Raw genomic sequence first — 12,245 nt, forward strand, 5'->3', positions numbered from 1 at the left:
CACCTGGAGGACCCCTCCGGGCACACCCCTGTCTGCAGCGCCCTCTGGTCCTCACAGGTGTCGTCCTGGGAACCTGAGGGTGGCCTCGGGCCAGAGTGGACGAGGACCGCTGGGGCTGTGGCTCTGCCCCTGCCACGCCGCCCCCTCCATCCGGCACCGAGCAGCCGCACAGCTTCGAACACCACACCGGAGGTGACGAGTGCGGCGGGGCACCCCTGCGCATGAGAGGCAGTGTGCCCCCCTCCTCGCGGACAGAAGAGCAGACGGCACCGCTGAGCTGATGGAGGCCCGGCCGCGGGACGTGGGTGCCCGGGGTCGGGAGGGGCCGGGCAGGGCAGCCCCGCGGACGGCCCTGGCTCCAGGTGGGCAGGAGGGAAGGGCGGCTGCGGAGCTGCGTCTGCCCAGGAGGGCGGGTGGCGGCCCACTTGGTCCTGCGGGTGGATGGGCCCTTCCCCCGCCTGGTGAGCAGAGATGAGACCGGGTTCTGGAGAGTGCGATGTGTTCTTGTCATCGCGGTGCCCCCTGGGGGCCCTCCCTTACCCGTGGCTGCTGCCTTGGCCCAAGGATGGTCCACCCGGATGGTCCACCCGGCCCTCGGCACCCTGCCACCTCACGGAAGAGCCCGGCTCGCTCGGGGGCAGGTTTCCCCGGGGCCCGCCTCCCACTGGGCCCTCGCAGAGCCCGCTGTGCTGGCCTGGCCCGGGACCTGGGGACAGACCCCCTGGGATTGCGGGCTGTCCAGGGGAGGCGGCCGGTGTTCTCAGCCAGTTGACTGCTGTGAGCTTCGGGGACGCCGCAGGCGAGTCACCCCAGGTTGAGAGCAGGGGCCCGTGTCCCACGCAGAGGTCCGGGCTGCCGGCCCCCGCACAGAGGCCTTTCGCCCACACAGAGAGGGGCTGTCCCTTGGGACTCTTCCCCCACCCCCGGGAGCCGCTCCCGCTTGGGTTGAAGCCTGGAGCGTGCAGAAGATGCACGGGACCTGCTGGCCTCCCCCTCCCGAGGCCCCGGCCTTGGCCGACAGCTGGAGACCATGACAGCCCTGCCTTTATCGCGGAGACGGCGGAGAGGGGGGCGGCCTGGCCCAGGGACCCTCCCCGGCCACCAGCGTCCAGCCCCGTGCTTGGCAGGGAGGCTGCTGAATACGCGTATTTTGAAGAAGTGAAGGGATGAAGAGGCTGAGGAGGGGGCGCCGGGCTCCCGGCCTTTGGAGGAGCAAAGTCACGGGAGGCTGCCGTGGCCCCGTTACCGCCTGTCCGCAGCTGTGCCGTGAACTGCCTAAGATGCCATGTTTTTTAGTGCTGGTGAAATGCAGAGAACATGAAATGGACCATTTAAACCGTTTTTCATTGCACAGCTCAGGGGCGCTCAGCACAGGCACCCTGTTCTGCCAGCACCACCCCGTCATGTCCAGCACTTGCTCTAATCTTCCCAAACCGTGTCCCCGTGAGACAAGACTCCTGTCCCCCCCGCCACCCCGTCCTCCTTCCTGTCTCTGTCGGTGGCTCCAGGACCTCGTGTGAGTGGGGTCACACAGGGTTTGTCCTGTGACTGGCGTGTCTCGCCCAGCATCCACGTTGCCGTGGGCGTCCGTGGTGGGTGACCACGGTCCCCGGAGGGGCGGACACTTGGGTCGCTGCTGCTGGGCCGCGTCCGGCCTGCATCCTGATGTATTAGCAGCAGAGGGTCCGACCCTTCGGGAAATGTCCCATCCTCTGGCAAGGCGTGTGCTGTGTCAGCTCCCGCCCCACACGGTGCGTGGCAGGGCTCTTCTGTTGTCTGGGGTTCGGGAGGCAGCAGGGGTGGACGGGCCCGTGGAGCGTCTCGGGTACCAGGCGAGCCCCAGGCTTGGCAAGAGCCCCGGACACGGCTCCCGACCGGGCGCAGCCAGCGGAGCCTTCGCTGCCGCTGGGGCTCGGGGCATGCCCGGTGCCCGCTGCCTGCGCTCCGCTCCCCAGGCCGCCGCCTCCCAGTTTCGGGCAGTCCTCCACGGCAGGCCCCCGACTTCCTGCCCACCTGGAGCTGCTGATCAAGGCCGGGCAGGAAGGGCGTCCGGGGCCCGCAGCCAGGCGGCTTTGGGTGGACATGTGGCACCAGGCCCCTTCCTGGGCCCGCCTCCCTGCCCCCTGCAGCTCGCGGGCCCCGTTGCCACTGACCACCCTCGGAGGCCCCCCTGGGTTTTCCGTTCACTCTTGCCCGTGCCTGGGCCACCTGGGCACCTCCTCACACCTGCCGCATCCACCTGGCTCTCAGCTGAGTCTGCCTGGGGTGGGGGTGATGAGAGTGGACACCAAAGGTGCCCCAGTGTTGGGTGGCTGCAGGACAGGCCCTGGGGTGGCTGTTAAGGTCTCACCAGGCATGGTTACCGCCCGGGGCCGAGGCCCCCAGCCCAACTAGAGACCCACGCTTGGTAGAGGCCACGTGAGGGCAGAGGGGTAGTCCGGCTCGGCACCTGCACCAGGCCGCTGCCTCGGACCCCGCTGCCGGGCGGGCGCCCAGCTTCTCAGATTGAGCCCAACGCCGTGAATATTTGTCAGAAAATGGCTCAGTGTTCGTTTCATCCGAATTCCCGACTTCTTCCCCAGGAAGACATGGAGTCGTTGACAAGCGGGTCCAGCAACTCTGACTGGAGCCCCGGGGCGGGGTCAGGTTGATGGGTGAGGCCGCGTTGCCAGCAGCCGGTGTGGATGGCTGGTGGGTGCCGGGGGCTGGGTCTGGAGGAGACGCCGGCGCCGCGTGCCTCCCCGCCTGGCGCTGCCCCCGCCGCTGCGGCTCCCCGACGCGGGGCGGCGGACGCAGCTCATCAGGGCCTGTCGGCAGCCGCTGCGTCAGCGGATTCCTTGCCTCTGTCTCTGGGGTTTTCATAGGTTTCGCTTGATCAACAGCATTCATTCTTAGTGGACAAACAGAATTCGGTTTTGTGGCTTAGAAATTATTGTTTCTCTGGCCAAGTAGCCATTTAAACAGTGACTGGGTGGCCCTGGGTGACCAGGACGATGAATCTGCCCGTTCCTGAGAAAGCCGACGTCGTGCGTGGGTGTCGGCCAGGCGTCTGGGTCTGGAGTGAAGGCGGGCCTGGCAGAAATCCTGGCAGGAGAGGGCGGGGCTGCGGGAAGCAGTGAGCCCCTCAGTCCACCGGCCAGGCTTCCGAAACACTGCCCGTCCCTGGGCCGGCACTCCCCAGGCCCCTGCCTCTTTCCTTGTTCTCCCTTGAACCCAGGTCGGGGTCCAGGGCTGGCGCTGCGATGCCCCCGGGATGGGACACCCAGGTGCTCTGGACTCCTGGCTGTCAGGCGCCTGGCTGTGTCCCTGTCCTTTTACAAGGAGACCGCAGGCTCCAGGATGTCAAATATGGTCCCTGATGTCCACAGAGAGAGGAGAGGTGGGCTCTGAGCTATGTCTGTTTGACGTGAGGTTTTTATGCCCCGACCCACCAGGTCATGCTCGGCCAAGGCCAGAGGTGTTTCGTGCAAAGCTGGGCCAGCTCGCCTGTCTTCAGGGTGGCTGGGGAGACAGCCTCCCCGAAGCGTTGTCACCTCTTTACGATTCCCTTCCGGGCGGGAGTGGTCCTGGGGGGTCTTGAGCCACCTGCCCTGCCTGGGATGCCGCCCACCGGGCCTCCCCACTGGGTGACACCCGGATAGGCGGCCTGGGCTTTATCAACCCAGCCCGGGTGCTTTGAGGGTGAAAAGGGCTCAGGACTGACTTGGCCAGGGTGTCGGGGGTGTGTGCTTGGTTCCAGGCACCTCACGCACCAGTTGCCAGGGAGCTGAGCATCCGGAGTTGTGTTCGGCTTTTGCGGTTTTAACTTGGTAGCAGGGAGATGTTCCTACAGGAGAGTAGCTAGATGTGACAGTCGTGTGGGTGTGTGATTTGCAGACCATTTTAAAGTAAATCAGACACTTGGTTCTTAAATACTTCCTATGCATCTCCAAAAATATCATTCTTTGCACAACCTCAATACCATTATCACACCTCAGAAAATTAACGGTAATTCCCCAGTGCCACCAAACTCCCAGTCATTTTCAAAATGATTTTATAATGTTATAAAATCATGCTTCACTCAAGACCACATTCTCCTTTGTGCTTATGTTGCCTAACTCTGCGTTCTTTCCTTCTGTGATGAGAAGTCTTTGTCACGTGCAGCGTGTATTTGAGTGGACAGAGTACGTGGCACCTGTCGGTCTGTCTGGTCCAGATCCTCCCTTCAAAGCCTGGACATCCTCTCCTTTTGCCTCTGAGTATCCACCACCGTCTCCCTCTGTGTTCTCAGCTGGAATTCTATGAACGCGGATGTTCCCAGCCCCACTCTGGGACCCTGAAGTGCAGTTTGCACAGAAAAGGCCTGATAAATGTGGTGTCCTTTTCCTACTTTTCAGTCCTCAGAATAATGCTTGTTTCCCGACTTCCTCCTCGGACACCCAAGGTGACCGGTTACTTTCTCTTTTTAGTCTCAGATATCTTTCTTGTGTTTTGTCCATTGAAGCCACATCCCAGGGCGCTCTGGGTGATTGTGAGGGATATGTGCATTTAACCAAGGGTCATCCCAGGACTCAGAGTAACTCTGCGGTGCTGGGCTAGGCCTGGTGTGTGTGTGTGAGTGACAGAGACAGAGACTGAGGCAGAGATGCCGCAGGAAGCTCTGGCCTGTGGACTGCGTTCCTCAGGAGGGCACCGTGGTCCCCCGCAGAGACGGCAGAGGGCTGCGGTGCTGTGCTGTGAGAGGGAGGTCCATTCGTTATCAGGGCCCTGAGATGTTAAAATGGTTTGGGAAAAGCTCACAGGGCTGAACGGATGGGATGAGAAGACAACACGGCCTCTCCCGTGACCCAGAGTAGCCCAGGTGGGAGGAATTGCAGGCCTAGCTTCCAGTGACCAGCAGAGGCCGGGCCCAAGGCTGCCCTTCTTCCTTCCTGGGCCGGCTGCTGCCGCCAGCTCCTTCCAGATTCCCACGGCCGTTGGTCGTGGAGGAGAGGCCACCAATGGTGATTGGTCCACCCACCCACCCCCATCATACATCCATCCACCCACCTCCATCATCCATCCATCATCCATCCATCATCCATCCATCCATCATCCTTCCATCATCCATCCATCCATCATCCATCCATCCATCATCCATCCAGGGCATACCAGTCATGCGTCTGGCGTGTGCAGGCTTGTTGGGGGCACAGCTGTGCGAGCTGCAGCCTGCCCTGCAGATGGGCCCACATGCACTGTGCACAGGTAGGAGGAGTCACCCCCGGTCCTGCCTTCTCAGGCCCCATCCCGGCAGGGGGCTCAGACAGTGCAAGAGGAGCTCCGAGGAGGGGCATCTGCTGCGGGGGGGTGGTCCCGGTGAGGAGAACTCGTGGGAAGGAGGGTCTGGGCCGAGTAGGGCGGAGAGCAGTGGGCTGGAGGAGCCAGGTCGGGGCAGCTTCCAGGACAACAGAGTCTGGGCTGGGCGCTGAGTCCAGCAGAGCAGGCCTGGCCTGAACACGGCCGTCCGGAGGAGAGGGCGCCGGGCTGACTTCGGCCGCCTGCCTAGGCCAAGGCGCCCTGCCGATGGGCCAGCGATGGACCTGCCCTGAGGACCACGTCCGCCCATGGTGGGCAGGGAGGCTCGCCCCATGAAAGCCCCTCCCAACGTCAGAGCAGGTCCTTTGAGCTCAGGCGTGACCTTGGACCACGGAAGCAGCAGGAACCAGGTCTGGGGATGGGTGGGGGGCGACAGGGTGACTTCTCAGGTGCCCGCTCGCTCTTGCAGGAAGTGGCCGCCGCGTCAGGGCTGGCGCCATCTGTGTCTCCTGGCAGCCTTGAAGTTGCCACCTGTCACTTGACAGGGATCACTTCTCACCTGACAGGATCACCTGGCAGCTCACCCCTGGCTCCAGGTGCGGGTCCTGCCCCCAGCCCCCTCTACTCGGCCGTCATCCCTGGATGCTGTGAGAGGTGCCCTCTCCCCACCGTCTCGTCCACCCTCGAGCGGCACCGAGCAGGCCTGGAGGACGCGTGCACAGGAGAGGAGTCCAGAGGGAGAACGGGGATGTGGGGCAGCACCGAGGACGACCGCCGGGCAGAGCAGCCCGGGCACAGGACCAGTCAGGCCACGAGCACCCTGTGTCCCATGGCCACAGCTGACTGCCCGGCCCCGCCGCCCCAGCTCCTGGAGACCCCACGTCCTGGCAAGGGGGTCCACGTCCTAGCCTGGAAACTGTGAGGAAATCGGGTCTTTGCAGACGCCGTATATCTAGCCAAGGAACTGGTCTTGTGGGCTAGGGTGGCCCCAGTGCAGGGGTTGGCGTCCTCTAAGACAGGGAGGATGCCTGAGGCTCAGACATGCTGGGAGGAGCCGGGCGGGAGCTGGGGGCAAGGCCGCCACAGCCTGGGTCACACCCTGGCCCCATCCATACATCAGTCCATCCATCCATCCGTCCATCTATCCATCCATCGCCTGTGGGCACTGCTCTGGGAGATTCAGCTTAGGATGTGGTTTCTGGGATGTAGCACTTCAGCATCTCAACTTAAAAAACCCACATCAAATATTTTCTGAAGATTCCCGTGTGTCTGTGCAGTTTGGAGGGGATTTTTCCTTATCCAGGGTCTTCAAGGAGAAAGGTCCGCGTGGCAAGATGGCCTCGTATGGCGCAGTATTTTCTGTGGCCACAGGAGGGCGACTCCATAAAGGAAAACAGGACTGTGGGCAGGAGCCCCACCTCTGCCCCCTCCCACATGCGCCTGCACACACACACGCATACCTGCACAGGCGTGCACACAGGCACACATGGTAGAGTAAATCGGTCGTCCTTAAACTTTAATAATGTTGAAAATAATCAAGGCTAAAGTGAGTTGGAGGGGGAGGGGACCAGAGTGGTTTCCTCTCTCGGTGGAATAAAATAGCTTTACTGGAGAGCTGGAAGCTTTTCTTGTTCAACATTTACCATCTAGTCTCATCATGTTATAAATAACACGTCAAAGGATTCACAAGAACACAACTTTAAAAGATAAAATTAGGCTGTACCAATAGCTCCAGATTTTTTTCCTACACTCACACACCAAGAACATTTCTACATCTTTCACTCAAATAACATCTGACAAATGGTCATTTGTAGTTGCCTGGGATAATAGAGAAAAATAAAATCTGTTGTTAATATTTCTAGCACCTTCTGGCTAAAATAATCTCATGACCTGCTGAAGCCTGCACTGGTCCCCCACTAGTAGGTGATGGGGAGGAAACGTCAAACCTGCCCAAACTTGCACCAGAGCCCCGCCATCCCGGCTGCCTGGGAGCAAATGGGAGGCATTGCATCTCTGCCCTTGAAAAAAACCCGTCTGGGAATTTTTAAAAAAAATTTTATTGGAGTAGAGTTGCTTTACAATGTTGTGTTAGTTTCTGCTGTACAGCAAAGTGAATCAGCTATACGTATACATATATCCCCTCTTTTTTGGATTTTCTTCCCATTTAGGTCACCACAGAGCACTGAGTAGAGTTCCCTGAGCTATGCAGTAGGTTCTCATTAGTTATCTATTTTATACATAATATATACGTACATAGTGTATATATGTCAATCCCAATCTCCCAGTTCATCCCACTCCCCTTCCCACTTGGTATCCATATGTTTGTTCTCTTTGTGTCTCTTTCTGCTTTGTGAATAAGATCGTTTATCCAATTTTTTCAGATTCCACATATATGCGTTCATATACGATATTTGTTTTTCTCTTTCTGACTTACTTCACTCTGTATGACAGTCTCTAGGTCCATCCACGCCTCTACAAATGACCCACTTTTGTTCCTTGTTATAGCTGAGTAATATTCCATTGTATATATATACCACATCTTCTTTATCCATTCATCTGTCGATGGACACTTAGGTTGCTTCCATCTCCTGGCTATTGTAAATAGAGCCGCAATGAACATTTTGGTACATGACTCTTTTTGAGTTATGGTTTTCTCAGGGTATATGCCCTGTAGTGGGATTGCTGGGTCGTATGGTAGTTCTATTGTTAGTTTTTTAAGGAACTTCCATACTGTTCTCCACAGTGGTTGTATCAATTTACATTCCCACCAACAGTGCAGGAAGGTTCCCTTTTCTCCACGCCCTCTGCAGCATTTATTGTTAGTAGATTTTTTTGATGGTGGAGAATTGTTTTTGAAGCTCTTGGTGCGAACATGCAGCTGTTTCATTAATCCTGACTTTTACAATGAGTCATTTCTCCAAGGTGTGGTTTAACTTTCTAATAACTAGTGCAAGTCTTCCTGTCCCCTAAGTGTGATGTGACACTTTGTGACGTCAAAGAGGGTGACATCTAGTGTCCCCCGTCCTCTACTCCCTACCAGACTGTTACTGAAACCGAGGTGAAAGACAAGCTGACGGAAGAAATAAAGGGGAAGAAGACAGCGGCCAAACCCGAGCTGCCCCAATCCCAATAACACCCATGAGAAGTCATCGCCCCTCCCCGTCGGTCCCCATTTAAAACGCACAGGGGGGAACTTGAAATACGTGCTGTGCTCTGACATGCCTGCTGCAGCCTCTTCCTCCAAACGACCCCCCTGATCCAACCTCGGACCTAAGAAAACCTCCGGGGTCACCAGCCAGTCTAGGAAACGACATCCTCCTAATAGACTGGCTTCCATTCTGATGCAAAAGTCAGTTGATTTCTGTGACTCCTTCGTGAACTCCAGTCTTAGGCTTAAAGGGTTTATGGTTTGCGTTGGAAGGACAGCGTATGACAGTAGGCGTGGGGTTTCAAAGGTCCTTCCGGGTGGTTGTAAAAACCTCCCGTCAGTCGGGGGCTGGGAGGCTTTACCGACACCACACCCCAGCTGAGGCTCCGATCAGACGTTGAGAGGGCGGCTGTGACAGTCTCGCCGCCCTGTCGCCCAGATTTAGGAACTAGGAAATACAGGCATGGTCTAGAAAAATTCATCTCTCCACCCCTTTTATGTGCCCTTAAATCTACTTTCTTTTCATTTTTAGCTGCATTGACAAATACTTCGCTGTAAGTGCAAGCTTCTTGGGAGAATATAAATATTATTAGATCTGCCTTTCATTAGAGCCAGACAACCATCTTCATTTCAGAGTAAGAGGCTGCCTGCACGTTTCTGGAATTCTACTTTTTATATACAATCTCTACCGCTTACATATTTTTAATGCAGTGTCCGTTGTCAGGTCAGAATAACAGGACCGACCCGGTGCTGATTACTCTGTGGAAGTGAGTTTCCTCGCGTGTGGGTCTAACCTTCGGCTGTGCTGTGGATTTGCCAGAACTGACATTGTGATCTCCTCAGCACAGTTTATATTTATCACAGCCAGTTTAGAAAGAGTTGGAATTAATTAGGGAATGTTTCAAATGTCAAATCGTTAAATGAAACTGTAAAAAGTGAATTGTGGTCTTTGGTAAGCAAGTATTTCATAAAATAAGATCCCTGGAATGAAACGGTCATTGCTCTGAAATATATGGTTTTTATTACCACTTTTAGGGACGCGGATCAACAATCCAAGAGTTTTAGAGTTGATACGAATAGTGATGTATTATAGCTGCCACAGGAAGTCATGGGGTTTGATGTCTAAGACATCACCAGAGACTTGAGGACGTATTCAATCAAAATGTGGCGTAGTTAGGGGTGTGTGTGCGTGTGGGGGCACCTGCCAGTTGTTCTTTGCATTTTAAAAGTCATTTACAAAGCGCTCAGAATGATAGATAACGTAGAAAATATTGACAGCTGAAGTTAACAAATATAGGAATCTTCTTTGAAAAAAATGATCAGGCTGCTGGGAGGTGACCTGGGGCGTCGAGCAGGAGGGACGCTGCCTGTACACCAGCTGCCTCGCCTTTGTCACATGCCATCTGTGGTGACTAATGAGGACCACGGGTACCAACAACTTCAGAAATTCCCCCAAACTGAGAATCTTGTCTCCTTCCTAAATGTGGTTCTGATGACACAGAAACAGTTTCTGTTTCGATGCGTTGATGTTACAGCGAACAAGCTGTGACAAGTAAGTCTGTCGGGGAGCACTCCTGATTTTTCTCTTTTTTTTCTGGTTGTTTTTGTTGAAAACACTTCTTTTTTCAGTGTGGAAGGAGCTGGTAAGGAGGTATGAACAGCCAGCATCTGTGAAAGCGTCTGCTGCTCTTGAAGCCGGGAGCCAGGACGTGAATGTTTGCTGGGTGGTGCACACGGTCTGGGGGCGGCAGGGGCCCCGAGGCTTTTCACAAAAATGCAGACAGATGAGGCTGAAGCCAAGAAACCCTCCTCACGGTCAGAGGGAGAACTTCTGTCCCTGGGGGACAGCCTGCAGACTTCTACGTGGAGACCATAAAGCCCTGGTGTGCAATCATGTCTGTGATCAAATCCGTCTGGTTGGTCCAAGCCGACAGCCGCAGCTGAAATCAGTCCACTTTCTTTCTTTTTTAAAATTATATATTTATTTATTTATTTTGGGCTGCGTTGGGTCTTCGTTGCTGCGCGTGGGCTTTCTCTAGTTGCAGCGAGAAGGGGCTACTCTTCGTTGCGGTACGCGGGCTTCTCACTGCGGTGGCTTCTCTTGTTGTGGAGCACGGGGTCTAGGCGCGCGGGCTTCAGTAGTTGTGGCACGTGGTCTCTAGAGCGCAGGCTCAGTAGTTGTGGCGCACGGGCTTAGTTGCTCCCCGGCATGTGGGATCTTCCCTGATCAGGGCTCGAACTCACATCCCCTGCATTGGCAGGCAGATTCTTAACCACTGCGCCACCAGGGAAGCCCTCAGTCCACTTTCATGTACGAAGCTCTCACGCTCCTCGGGGGTCAACCCGACACTGGCCTTTGGCTGCGTGAAGTGAGCAGGTGGGGGAAGCGCACTGCAGACAACACGCCGTTGCCATAGGGAGCCGTGGTCCCGGCGCGGTCACTGCTGGATGCTTCCGGAGGCTTCTCTCTGAGATGGAGCAGCAGGAAGCCCTGGGTTTCCCACGGCGTCTCTCGCTGCGCTGCTGCCTGGACGAGAGGCGCCCACAGCCCCTGCCGGTCCCAGCCCATGTCCGCGTGTCTCACGCGCGCACGCGCAGTCACGCATGTCACACGTGCAGACGTGCTGCCCTCAAGGCCGCCACCTTGGGAGGGGATGTTTACCTGGTGATGCACCAGGAAAAATGCTGTGGGATGGCATGGGGGGGTCTCTGTGCTTTGCTGAGAGTGTTTGGTCCTGGGAACCGCCAGGAGCTCATCAGGGGAGCCTGGTACGTGGAGGGGAGGGTGCGGCAGGATCGCGTCCGGGAAGTGGCCGGGGAGTCACGTCCGGATGAGCTGTTGATGCCGTGGGCGCTCGGTGGGGGGACCCGTGAGGGGGAAGCAGAGATCTGACCCGACCTGATCAGCCACGACACTGGCTTCTGCAAGACGGTCCCTGAAGTAGGAGCCCACAAGTGCCTTGTGTCCCGTGTCCACCATCCGCCACGAGGGGACACTTGTGCAGGAGAGCACATCCTGGTGAACAACAGGTGTCAGATGTTCACTTGATGTGTCACAGTCGTGGCTCAAAAGTTCAGCCACACGCGTGTGCATGCACACACACACACACACACACACACACACACGTGCTCTCACTCCTGGTGACTCTGAATCTTCTCCCTTCTGCAGGGTCTGGAGCAGCGCTGCCCACCAGGGAGCCCCCGTCACAGCATCCTGTCTGGAGACCAGCTCAGCTTCACTCGTCCCAACCTTCCTGAGTCCTCATTCACCTTCACAGACGGTCCGGGCCAAAGACAGGTGAGAAGAGCCCCCCGCAGGGCCCCCCGGGGGAAGTGACTGCAGGGCTGGACGCTGGCCAGGCCTCCAGACCCTGGTGGGGGGGGGACAGGTGGGGTGCCATGGCCAACGTCCAGCACCCCGGGCGCTCCAGGCTCACGGCAGCTGGGAAACCAGGTGGCTGTTGGCTGGCCTTGGAGTGGGATCTGGCCCAGGGGTTTAAAACCCTTTTCATGGAGGAGCGATACCCACTCCAGAAGCGCCCTCGGCAAGGGTATTATAGTGACTTTTCACACCCGCACAGCCAGCACCCGGCCACCCTGCCCAGCTCCCGTGGGACTGCCTTCCTGACACCTGCCCCCGCCCTTCGCTGCGTGAAGCTCGCGCTCACACCCACACGTGTGCCCCTCGCAGGCCGGGGGTGAGGGGTCGGGGCTCAGCTGGGCCCCCGGGCGCGTGGAGTCTAGGTCTCCAGGAGGACGCGAGGCTGTGGCTGGCCCCGTCCCGCAGCCCCAGGACAGGGGTCCCACTTTGCCCCCAGAGGCC

General features: G+C 57.4%; 1 protein-coding gene across 1 annotated transcript in view; it reads left to right on the forward strand.

Annotated features, from left to right (window-relative positions):
- Nucleotides 1-11,695, forward strand: part of DNAJB6 (DnaJ heat shock protein family (Hsp40) member B6) — a 51,387-nt gene extending 39,692 nt beyond the window's left edge. Inside the window, exon 9 of the mRNA XM_024739127.1 lies at nt 11,592-11,695. Within this exon, the coding sequence (XP_024594895.1) occupies nt 11,592-11,680 (89 nt within the window). The 3' untranslated portion in view covers nt 11,681-11,695. The remainder of the gene's footprint in view (nt 1-11,591) is intronic.
- The last annotated feature ends 550 nt before the right edge of the window (nt 11,696-12,245 follow it).

The sequence above is a fragment of the Neophocaena asiaeorientalis genome, unplaced genomic scaffold, assembly GCF_003031525.2.
Source record: "Neophocaena asiaeorientalis asiaeorientalis breed wild unplaced genomic scaffold, Neophocaena_asiaeorientalis_V1.1 scaffold145, whole genome shotgun sequence".
Taxonomy (NCBI): Eukaryota; Metazoa; Chordata; class Mammalia; order Artiodactyla; family Phocoenidae; genus Neophocaena; species Neophocaena asiaeorientalis.